The following is a 12,500-nucleotide window of genomic DNA, read 5'->3' on the forward strand; positions in this document are numbered from 1 at the left end:
AGGGAACATACCGACCCAGCTGCTACTTCCTGCCTCCCGTCCCCGTGGCCTCAGGACTACCAGGCACTTCTAGGGAACGTACCGACCCAGCTGCTACTTCCTGCCTCCCGTCACCGTGGCCTCAGGACTACCTGGCACTTCTAGGGAACGTACCGACCCAGCTGCTACTTCCTGCCACCGTGGCCTCAGGACTACCTGGCACTTCTAGGGAACGTACCGACCCAGCTGCTACTTCCTGCCTCCCGACACCGTGGCCTCAGGACTACCTGGCACTTCTAGGGAACGTTCCGACCACAGCTGCTACTTCCTGCCTCCCGTCACCGTGGCCTCAGGACTACGGTTAGAACTGACTGATACTAGTATTGTTTTCTCTAATCTGGGCTCGTTGTTTGAGCTCGCCTGGCACCGTGGAACCAATGGTGTCATCCCAAAAGTCACACTTCCTGTCCAGCTAGCTACTCAAAGGCACGAACAATCAAAGAGTCAAAGTAACAAAACGGATGCTATTTGAACCCAGGTCTGAGGACCCCCCCACCCAGCACCAGCTCCCTGGCCGTCGGTCACAACATGTTGCAGACAGACTCTCTACTGTTTTTACTGCTGGGAAGGAAGGCCTCCTGTCTCCATTAAGAGGAAAGAGCTGTATTAAATGCATCAGAGACCAGAGGAACGATGCAACAAACAAGGAGAGGAGAGGCTGACTGACCACGGCTGACAGGGCAGATAGCTGACAGGGACAGGAGAGACTGACTGACCACGGCTGACAGGGCAGATAGCTGACAGGGAGAGGAGAGACTGACTGACCACGGCTGACAGGGCAGATAGCTGACAGGGACAGGAGAGACTGACTGACCACGGCTGACAGGGCAGATAGCTGACAGGGAGAGGAGAGGCTGACTGACCACGGATGACAGGGCAGATAGCTGACAGGGACAGGAGAGGCTGACTGACCACGGCTGACAGGGCAGATAGCTGACAGGGACAGGAGAGGCTGACTGACCACGGCTGACAGGGCAGATAGCTGACAGGGCAGATAGCTGATAGGGAGAGGAGAGACTGACTGACCACGGCTGACAGGGCAGATAGCTGACAGGGCAGATAGCTGATAGGGAGAGGAGAGGCTGACTGACCACGGCTGACAGGGCAGATAGCTGAGAGGGAGAGGAGAGGCTGACTGACCACGGCTGACAGGGCAGATAGCTGAGAGGGCGAGGAGAGGGTTTGATCTCTCTCCACCGTGTGTGAGAGTCCGGGAGGAAGACAGCGTGTCCAGGGAGGAGAACAAACTGTGTTTTACTGGAAACAGACGTAATGTCTTCCTCTCTGAGACCACATGCAGAAGCCCTGATCCCCTTTCTGTTTGGGAACTCGTTCTATTCCACATGCAGAAGCCCTGATCCCCTTTCTGTTTGGGAACTCGTTCTATTCCACATGCAGAAGCCCTGATCCCCTTTCTGTTTGGGAACTCGTTCTATTCCACATGCAGAAGCCCTGATCCCCTTTCTGTTTGGGAACTCGTTCTATTCCACATGCAGAAGCCCCGATCCCCTTTCTGTTTGGGAACTCGTTCTATTCCACATGCAGAAGCCCCGATCCCCTTTCTGTTTGGGAACTCGTTCTATTCCACATGCAGAAGCCCCGATCCCCTTTCTGTTTGGGAACTCGTTCTATTCCACATGCAGAAGCCCTGATCCCCTTTCTGTTTGGGAACTCGTTCTATTCCACATGCAGAAGCCCCGATCCCCTTTCTGTTCAAGCGGGGCTGAAGTGTGTTTGGGAACTCGTTCTGTTCCACCACCACCTTATATAATTATAAAGGTCTTTCACACCAACGTCTCCATATTCTGCTGTCCTGTTGCCATGTTGACCGTAATGAGGTGTGTTATTACCTGTATCTATTAGATAATAACAGTGCGTTATTACCTGTATCTAATAGATAGTAACAGTGTGTTATTACCTGTATCTAATAGATAGTAACAGTGTGTTATTTTTTTTATTTATTTTTTTTATTTCACCTTTATTTAACCAGGTAGGCTAGTTGAGAACAAGTTCTCATTTGCAACTGCGACCTGGCCAAGATAAGGCATAGCAGTGTGAACAGACAACACAGAGTTACACATGGAGTAAACAATTAACAAGTCAATAACACAGTAGAAAAAAAGGAGAGTCTATATATACATTGTGTGCAAAAGGCATGAGAAGGTAGGCAAATAATTACAATTATGCAGATTAACACTGGAGTGATAAATGATCAGATGGTTATGTACAGGTAGAGATTGGTGTGCAAAAGAGCAGAAAAATAAAAATAAATAAATAAAAACAGTATGGGGATGAGGTAGGTGAAAAAGGGTGGGCTATTTACCAATAGACTATGTACAGCTGCAGCGATCGGTTAGCTGCTCGGATAGCAGATGTTTGAAGTTGGTGAGGGAGATAAAAGTCTCCAACTTCAGCGATTTTTGCAATTCGTTCCAGTCACAGGCAGCAGAGAACTGGAACGAAAGGCGGCCAAATGAGGTGTTGGCTTTAGGGATGATCAGTGAGATACACCTGCTGGAGCGCGTGCTACGGATGGGTGTTGCCATCGTAACCAGTGAACTGAGATAAGGCGGAGCTTTACCTAGCATGGACTTGTAGATGACCTGGAGCCAGTGGGTCTGGCGACGAATATGTAGCGAGGGCCAGCCGACTAGAGCATACAAGTTGCAGTGGTGGGTGGTATAAGGTGCTTTAGTGACAAAACGGATGGCACTGTGATAAACTGCATCCAGTTTGCTGAGTAGAGTGTTGGAAGCAATTTTGTAGATGACGTCGCCGAAGTCGAGGATCGGTAAGATAGTCAGTTTTACTAGGGTAAGTTTGGCGGCGTGAGTGAAGGAGGCTTTGTTGCGGAATAGAAAGCCGACTCTTGATTTGATTTTCGATTGGAGATGTTTGATATGGGTCTGGAAGGAGAGTTTAGAGTCTAGCCAGACACCTAGGTACTTATAGATGTCCACATATTCAAGGTCGGAACCATCCAGGGTGGTGATGCTGGTCAGGCGTGCGGGTGCAGGCAGCGAACGGTTGAAAAGCATGCATTTGGTTTTACTAGCGTTTAAGAGCAGTTGGAGGCCACGGAAGGAGTGCTGTATGGCATTGAAGCTCGTTTGGAGGTTAGATAGCACAGTGTCCAAGGACGGGCCGGAAGTATATAGAATGGTGTCGTCTGCGTAGAGGTGGATCAGGGAATCGCCCGCAGCATGAGAAACATCATTGATATATACAGAGAAAAGAGTCGGCCCGAGAATTGAACCCTGTGGCACCCCCATAGAGACTGCCAGAGGACCGGACAGCATGCCCTCCGATTTGACACACTGAACTCTGTCTGCAAAGTAATTGGTGAACCAGGCAAGGCAGTCATCCGAAAAACCGAGGCTACTGAGTCTGCCGATAAGAATACGGTGATTGACAGAGTCGAAAGCCTTGGCAAGGTCTATGAAGACGGCTGCACAGTACTGTCTTTTATCGATGGCGGTTATGATATCGTTTAGTACCTTGAGCGTGGCTGAGGTACACCCGTGACCGGCTCGGAAACCAGATTGCACAGCGGAGAAGGTACGGTGGGATTCAAGATGGTCAGTGACCTGTTTGTTGACTTGGCTTTCGAAGACCTTAGATAGGCAGGGCAGGATGGATATAGGTCTGTAACAGTTTGGGTCCAGGGTGTCGCCCCCTTTGAAGAGGGGGATGACTGCGGCAGCTTTCCAATCCTTGGGGATCTCAGACGATATGAAAGAGAGGTTGAACAGGCTGGTAATAGGGGTTGCGACAATGGCGGCGGATAGTTTCAGGAATAGAGGGTCCAGATTGTCCAGCCCAGCTGATTTGTACGGGTCCAGGTTTTGCAGCTCTTTCAGGACATCTGCTATCTGGATTTGGGTAAAGGAGAACCTGGAGAGGCTTGGGCGAGTAGCTGCGGGGGGGGGGGAGCTGTTGTCCGAGGTTGGAGTAGCCAGGCGGAAGGCATGGCCAGCCGTTGAGAAATGCTTGTTGAAGTTTTCGATAATCATGGATTTATCGGTGGTGACCATGTTACCTAGTCTCAGTGCAGTGGGCAGCTGGGAGGAGGTGCTCTTGTTCTCCATGGACTTCACAGTGTCCCAGAACTTTTTGGAGTTGGAGCTACAGGATGCAAACTTCTGCCTGAAGAAGTTGGCTTTAGCTTTCCTGACTGACTGTGTGTATTGGTTCCTGACTTCCCTGAACAGTTGCATATCGCGGGGACTATTCGATGTTAGCGCAGTCCGCCACAGGATGTTTTTGTGCTGGTCGAGGGCAGTCAGGTCTGGAGTGAACCAGGGGCTATATCTGTTCTTAGTTCTGCATTTTTTGAACGGAGCATGCTTATCTAAAATGGTGAGGAAGTTACTTTTAAAGAAAGACCAGGCATCCTCAACTGACGGGATGAGGTCAATGTCCTTCCAGGATACCCGGGCCAGGTCGATTAGAAAGGCCTGCTCACAGAAGTGTTTTAGGGAGCGTTTGACAGTGATGAGGGGTGGTCGTTTGACTGCGGCTCCGTAGCGGATACAGGCAATGAGGCAGTGATCGCTGAGATCCTGGTTGTAGACAGCGGAGGTGTATTTGGAGGGCCAGTTGGTCAGGATGACGTCAATGAGGGTGCCCTTGTTTACAGAGTTAGGGTTGTACCTGGTGGGTTCCTTGATGATTTGAGTGAGATTGAGGGCATCTAGCTTAGATTGTAGGACTGCCGGGGTGTTAAGCATATCCCAGTTTAGGTCACCTAACAGAACAAACTCTGAAGCTAGATGGGGGGCGATCAATTCACAAATGGTGTCCAGGGCACAGCTGGGAGCTGAGGGGGGTCGGTAGCAGGCGGCAACAGTGAGAGACTTATTTCTGGAGAGAGTAATTTTCAAAATTAGTAGTTCGAACTGTTTGGGTATGGACCTGGAGAGTATGACATTACTTTGCAGGCTATCTCTGCTATTACCTGAGTCCTGTATCTAATAGATAGTAACAGTGTGTTATTACCTGAGTCCTGTATCTAATAGATAGTAACAGTGTGTTATTACCTGAGTCCTGTATCTAATAGATAATAACAGTGTGTTATTACCTGTAATCTAATAGATAGTAACAGTGTGTTATTACCTGAGTCCTGTATCTAATAGATAGTAACAGTGTGTTATTTCCTGTATCTAATAGATAGTAACAGTGTGTTATTACCTGAGTCCTGTTTCTAATAGATAGTAACAGTGTGTTATTACCTGAGTCCTGTATCTAATAGATAGTAACAGTGTGTTATTACCTGTATCTAATAGATAGTAACAGTGTGTTATTACCTGAGTCCTGTATCTAATAGATAGTAACAGTGTGTTATTACCTGAGTCCTGTATCTAATAGATAGTAACAGTGTGTTATTACCTGTATCTAATAGATAGTAACAGTGTGTTATTACCTGAGTCCTGTATCTAATAGATAGTAACAGTGTTGTATTACCTGTATCTAATAGATAGTAACAGTGTGTTATTACCTGAGTCCTGTATCTAATAGATAGTAACAGTGTGTTATTACCTGAGTCCTGTATCTAATAGATAGTAACAGTGTGTTATTACCTGAGTCCTGTTTCTAATAGATAGTAACAGTGTGTTATTACCTGAGTCCTGTATCTAATAGATAGTAACAGTGAGTTATTACCTGTATCTAATAGATAGTAACAGTGTGTTATTACCTGTATCTAATAGATAGTAACAGTGTGTTATTACCTGAGTCCTGTATCTAATAGATAGTAACAGTGTTTTATTACCTGTATCTAATAGATAGTAACAGTGTGTTATTACCTGAGTCCTGTATCTAATAGATAGTAACAGTGTGTTATTACCTGAGTCCTGTATCTAATAGATAGTAACAGTGTTTTATTACCTGTATCTAATAGATAGTAACAGTGTGTTATTACCTGAGTCCTGTATCTAATAGATAGTAACAGTGTGTTATTACCTGAGTCCTGTATCTAATAGATAGTAACAGTGTGTTATTACCTGTATCTAATAGATAGTAACAGTGTGTTATTACCTGAGTCCTGTATCTAATAGATAGTAACAGTGTGTTATTACCTGTATCTAATAGATAGTAACAGTGTGTTATTACCTGTATCTAATAGATAGTAACAGTGTGTTATTACCTGTATCTAATAGATAGTAACAGTGTGTTATTACCTGAGTCCTGTATCTAATAGATAGTAACAGTGTGTTATTACCTGAGTCCTGTATCTAATAGATAGTAACAGTGTGTTATTACCTGAGTCCTGTATCTAATAGATAGTAACAGTGTGTTATTACCTGAGTCCTGTATCTAATAGATAGTAACAGTGTGTTATTACCTGAGCCCTGTATCTAATAGATAGTAACTGTGTGTTATTACCTGAGTCCTGTATCTAATAGATAGTAACAGTGTGTTATTACCTGTATCTAATAGATAGTAACAGTGTGTTATTACCTGAGTCCTGTATCTAATAGATAGTAACAGTGTGTTATTACCTGAGTCCTGTTTCTAATAGATAGTAACAGTGTGTTATTACCTGAGTCCTGTATCTATTAGATAGTAACAGTGTGTTATTACCTGTATCTAATAGATAGTAACAGTGTGTTATTACCTGAGTCCTGTATCTAATAGACAGTAACAGTGTGTTATTACCTGAGTCCTGTATCTAATAGATAGTAACAGTGTGTTATTACCTGAGTCCTGTATCTAATAGATAGTAACAGTGTGTTATTACCTGAGTCCTGTATCTAATAGATAGTAACAGTGTGTTATTACCTGAGTCCTGTTTCTAATAGATAGTAACAGTGTGTTATTACCTGAGTCCTGTATCTAATAGATAGTAACAGTGTGTTATTACCTGAGTCCTGTATCTAATAGATAGTAACAGTGTGTTATTACCTGAGTCCTGTATCTAATAGATAGTAACTGTGTGTTATTACCTGAGTCATGTATCTAATAGATAGTAACAGTGTGTTATTACCTGTATCTAATAGATAGTAACAGTGTGTTATTACCTGAGTCCTGTATCTAATAGATAGTAACAGTGTGTTATTACCTGTATCTAATAGATAGTAACAGTGTGTTATTACCTGTATCTAATAGATAGTAACAGTGTGTTATTACCTGTATCTAATAGATAGTAACAGTGCGTTATTACCTGAGAAACAGGTGAATAGGTAGTAGTGAGGTATGATGGTTACCTGAGTTCTGTATGTATTGGAACAGCCCGGTGCGGAGGTCGTCAGAGCTGTGTTCTGTCCTGGGGGAGGGGGATTCAGGGGAGGGGGGTGACTGGGTGTCAATGGGGGTCTTTTCCTCTTCAGACCCAGTCCCAGACCCAGCCCCAAACCCAGACCCAGTCCCAGCCCCTGACCCAGTCCCAGCCCCAAACCCAGTCCCAGACCCAAACCCAGACCCAGTCCCAGCCCCTGACCCAGATCCCTGGTTCCTCTGGAGGTAGGCCTGCAGGTGTTCATACACCAGCCACAGACAGTTTACATGCTCCTGGCCCCAGAACACCTAAACACACACAAGGAGAATATTACAAGACAGGGTACTACTGTACAGGGTAGGATGGGGTTAAGGTTGGGGTTGGGGGTTAAGGATGGGGTTGGGAATTAAGGGTTGGGGGTAAAGGTTGGGGTTTAAGGAGGGGGTTGGGGCTGAGGGTTAAGGATGGGTTTGGGGGTTAAGGATGGGGTTAGTGGTTAAGGATGGGGTTAGGGGTTAAGGATGGGTTTGGGGTTAAGGATGGGGTTGGGGTTAAGGATGGGTTTGAGGGTTAAGGATGGGGTTGGGGGTTAAGGATGGGGTTAGTGGTTAAGGATGGGGTTAGGGGTTAAGGATGGGTTTGGGGTTAAGGATGGGGTTGGGGTTAAGGATGGGTTTGAGGGTTAAGGATGGGGTTGGGGGTTAAGGATGGGTTGGGGGTTAAGGATGGGGTTGGGGATTGGGTTGGGTTTGAGGCTGGGGTTGGGGGTTAAGGAGAGGGTAGAGTTTGGGAAGGGGTTGGGGGTGAGGGTTAAGGGTGGGGTTGGGGATGGGGATGGTATTGAGAGTTTGGAATGGGGTTGGGGGTTAATGATGGGGTTGGGGATGGGCTGGGGGTTGGGGTTGAGATTGGGGGTTAAGTATGGGGCAGGGGGATAAGAATGGGGTGGGGGGTTGGGCTGGGGCTTGGGGAATGGGTTTGGACAGGAAGGCAGGAATCTCTGAGTCAAAAAACAGTTGAGACACAGAACCAGACTGGGCTCTACTCTGCTGTGGAGGAGGGTGACTAAACGTACAAACAGGAAAATGTGGGTATTTCTCAAGTTTGGAGGAATTTGGGCGGTTTTTGTAGAAGACTTCATTAAAACACCACAAACCCAAACCTCTGTATTTGCAGAAGGAAGTGTATGATTATGTATTAAGTGTTGAGTTGTTGGGGTTGGGGTGAGGGTTAAGGATGGGTTTGGGGACTAAGGATGGGTTTGTGGGTTAAGGATGGGGTTGGGGGTTAAGGATGGGGTTGGGGGTTAAGGATGGGTTTGGGGATTAAGGGTGGGGTTGGGGATTAAGGATGGGGTTGGGGGTTAAGGGTGGGGTTGGGGGTTAAGGATGGGGTTGGGGGTTAAGGGTGGGGTTGGGGATAAAGGATGGGTTTGGGGGTTAAGGATGGGGTTGGGGGTTAAGGATGGGTTGGTGGTTAAGGATTGGTTTGGGGGTTAAGGATGTGGTTGGGGGTTAAGAATGGGGTTGGGGGTTAAGGATTGGTTTGGAGATTAAGGATGGGGTTGGGGCTGAGGGTTAAGGATGGAGTTAAGGATGGGGTTAGGGGTTAAGGATGGGGTTAGGGGTTAAGGAGAGGGTAGAGTTCGGGATGGGGTTGGGGGTTAAGGATGGGATTGGGTTGGGGGTGAGGGTTAAGGATGGGGTTGGGGATGGGGTTGAGAGTTTGAGATGGGGTTGGGGGTTAATGATGGGGTTGGGGATGGGCTGGGGGTTGGGGTTGAGATTGGGGGTTAAGGATGGGGGGGGGGTTGTGTTGGGGATGGGGTTTGGACAGGAAGGCAGGAATCTCTGAGTCAAAAAAATAGTTGAGACACAGAACCAGACTGGGCTCTACTCTGCTGTGGAGGAGGGTGACTAAACGTACAAACAGGAAAATGTGGGTATTTCTCAAGTTTGGAGGAATTTGGGTGGTTTTTGTAGAAGACTTCATTAAAACACCACAAACACTCCGTATTTGCAGAAGGAAATGTATGATTATGTATTAAGTGTTGAGTTGTGACTGATCTTTCTGTTAATGGCTCGCAATAAGTGCATTAGACAAAACGTCAAGAAGTTTCCCCCTGTTGTAATGTGGAACACTTACAGCAGTACCCTGACAGTAGAAGTACCAGTCTGTACCCTAACAGTAGAAGTACCAGTCTGTACCCTGACAGTAGAAGTACCAGTCGATCCCTAACAGTAGAAGTACCAGTCTGTACCCTGACAGTAGAAGTACCAGTCTTCAGCCTAACAGTAGAAGTACCAGTCGATCCCTAACAGTAGAAGTACCAGTCTGTACCCTGACAGTAGAAGTACCAGTCTGTACCCTAACAGTAGAAGTACCAGTCTGTACCCTAACAGTAGAAGTACCAGTCTTCACCCAAAGAGTAGAAGTACCAGTCGCTCCCTAACAGTAGAAGTACCAGTTGATCCCTAACAGTAGAAGTACCAGTCGATCCCTAACAGTAGAAGTACCAGTCTGTACCCTAACAGTAGAAGTACCAGTCTGTACCCTAACAGTAGAGGTAGCAGTCTTCACCCTAACAGTAGAAGTACCAGTCTGTACCCTAACAGTAGAAGTACCAGTCTGTACCCTAACAGTAGAGGTAGCAGTCTTCACCCTAACAGTAGAAGTACCAGTCTGTACCCTAACAGTAGAAGTACCAGTCTGTACCCTAACAGTAGAAGTACCAGTCTTCAGCCTAACAGTAGAAGTACCAGTCTGTACCCTAACAGTAGAGGTAGCAGTCTTCACCCTAACAGTAGAAGTACCAGTCTGTACCCTAACAGTAGAAGTACCAGTCTGTACCCTAACAGTAGAAGTACCAGTCTGTACCCTAACAGTAGAAGTACCAGTCTTCACCCTAACAGTAGAAGTACCAGTCGATCCCTAACAGTAGAAGTACCAGTCGATCCCTAACAGTAGAAGTACCAGTCTGTACCCTAACAGTAGAAGTACCAGTCTGTACCCTGACAGTAGAAGTACCAGTCGATCCCTAACAGTAGAAGTACCAGTCTGTACCCTAACAGTAGAAGTACCAGTCTGTACCCTGACAGTAGAAGTACCAGTCTTCAGCCTAACAGTAGAAGTACCAGTCGATCCCTAACAGTAGAAGTACCAGTCTGTACCCTGACAGTAGAAGTACCAGTCTGTACCCTAACAGTAGAAGTACCAGTCTTCACCCAAAGAGTAGAAGTACCAGTCGATCCCTAACAGTAGAAGTACCAGTTGATCCCTAACAGTAGAAGTACCAGTCGATCCCTAACAGTAGAAGTACCAGTCTGTACCCTAACAGTAGAAGTACCAGTCTGTACCCTAACAGTAGAAGTACCAGTCTGTACCCTAACAGTAGAGGTAGCAGTCTTCACCCTAACAGTAGAAGTACCAGTCTGTACCCTAACAGTAGAAGTACCAGTCTGTACCCTAACAGTAGAAGTACCAGTCTTCAGCCTAACAGTAGAAGTACCAGTCTGTACCCTAACAGTAGAGGTAGCAGTCTGTACCCTAACAGTAGAAGTACCAGTCTGTACCCTAACAGTAGAAGTACCAGTCTGTACCCTAACAGTAGAAGTACCAGTCTTCACCCTAACAGTAGAAGTACCAGTCGATCCCTAACAGTAGAAGTACCAGTCGATCCCTAACAGTAGAAGTACCAGTCGATCCCTAACAGTAGAAGTACCAGTCGATCCCTAACAGTAGAAGTACCAGTCGATCCCTAACAGTAGAAGTACCAGTCTTCACCCTAACAGTAGAAGTACCAGTCGATCCCTAACAGTAGAAGTACCAGTCGATCCCTAACAGTAGAAGTACCAGTCGACCCCTAACAGTCATTAAAGTGATGAATAACCAGTAAGAGGTCATTAGGGTGATGAATAACCAGTAGAGGTCATTAGTAGAGGTCATTAGAGTGATGAATAACCAGTAGAGGTCATTAGGGTGATGAATAACCAGTAGAGGTCATTAGGGTGAGGTCATTAGGGTGATGAATAACCAGTAGAGGTCATTAGTAGAGGTCATTAGAGTGATGAATAACCAGTAGAGGTCATTAGGGTGAGATCATTAGGGTGATGAATGACAGTATGGGGAAAATGTTTGGTCTCATCAGATCTCTGACAGAAAGGTGGACTAACTCTATGTTACTGAATTAGGGTGAGAATGGCACACAGGGTTGTAAATAATCTGATACATTTCTCTAAATTTTGTTAGTTTCCCAGAAAACCTGGTTGGAAGAATTCCCGGAATCAGGAAGGAATGAGTAGGAAATCAGGGAGCCTCCAACCAGAGGATTGTGGGTGTTCCCTCTCACCTGCAGTAGGCCTCCCTTCAGGTCCAGCAGTAGTTTAGGGGTCCCAGTCTCAGGTTCAGGACTGCTGCTGTGCCTACACCACCTGGCCTCTAGGGCGGCGCTACAGGAGAAAGGCCCCAGCAGCAGACGGCTCCGATCCTTCAGACCCGTCCTCAACAGGATATCCTGCAGCTCCAACAGCACTGAGACTGACTGGACCGGGTCTACACGGAGCACAGAGAGACATACAGTATAAACCATCAGTAAAGGCTTTGTGTAACGTAGAGCTGGGCTTTAAACACCTCTAACGTACAATGAGTTGGTTTGCAGTGGTTTATAACATGCTTTATAACATGCTTTATAACATGCTTTATAACATAGTTTATAACATGCTTTATAACATGCTTTATAACATGCTTTATAACATAGTTTATAACATGCTTTATAACATGCTTTATAACATGCTTTATAACATGCTTCAGGCACATTTTCATAACGCATTGTAATTAGGGCAAATTTCTGTTACGAAAAAAAAAATGGTTTTGGGGCTCAACTACAATCACAGAAAGAGTGAAAATAAGTCTACATGTAAAAAAAAATTGGTGAGCTTCCCCTTTAACTCTAAACCCCTTTTAACGCTAAACAAAGAGCAAAGGAGAGAGAGGACATCCCTGTCTTGTACCTCTCCAACATCACAACACCCAAATACCACAGTTGAACTTGATGAGAAGCAGATGAGCTAGCCGTTGGTTCCTACAGTGAGACGTGTGAACCCAGACAGACACTTGGTCAGACAAACACAGGACAGTTCTGGCTCAGTCCATCTCCTTCCAGTCGTGACAGAGGGACTGACCTCGGCTACGACCTTGGTTAGGACCCAAGCTCGATGATCTCATAAATCTCCATAAACTTTGGTCT

At 46.0% G+C, this 12,500-nt stretch overlaps 1 protein-coding gene across 6 annotated transcripts in view; it reads right to left on the reverse strand.

Annotated features, from left to right (window-relative positions):
* LOC110513475 (vacuolar protein sorting-associated protein 13B) overlaps positions 1-12,500 on the reverse strand; it is an 818,772-nt gene that overhangs the window by 147,120 nt on the left and 659,152 nt on the right. For all 6 annotated transcript variants that reach the window (XM_036938036.1, XM_036938048.1, XM_036938043.1 and 3 more), the window contains exons 38-39: positions 11,604-11,806; positions 7,245-7,563 (exon numbers count right to left, since the gene is read on the reverse strand). In XM_036938036.1, the coding sequence (XP_036793931.1) occupies positions 7,245-7,563; positions 11,604-11,806 (522 nt within the window). The remainder of the gene's footprint in view (positions 1-7,244; positions 7,564-11,603; positions 11,807-12,500) is intronic.

The sequence above is a fragment of the Oncorhynchus mykiss genome, chromosome 2 (genome assembly GCF_013265735.2).
Source record: "Oncorhynchus mykiss isolate Arlee chromosome 2, USDA_OmykA_1.1, whole genome shotgun sequence".
In the NCBI taxonomy this organism is placed as follows: Eukaryota; Metazoa; Chordata; class Actinopteri; order Salmoniformes; family Salmonidae; genus Oncorhynchus; species Oncorhynchus mykiss.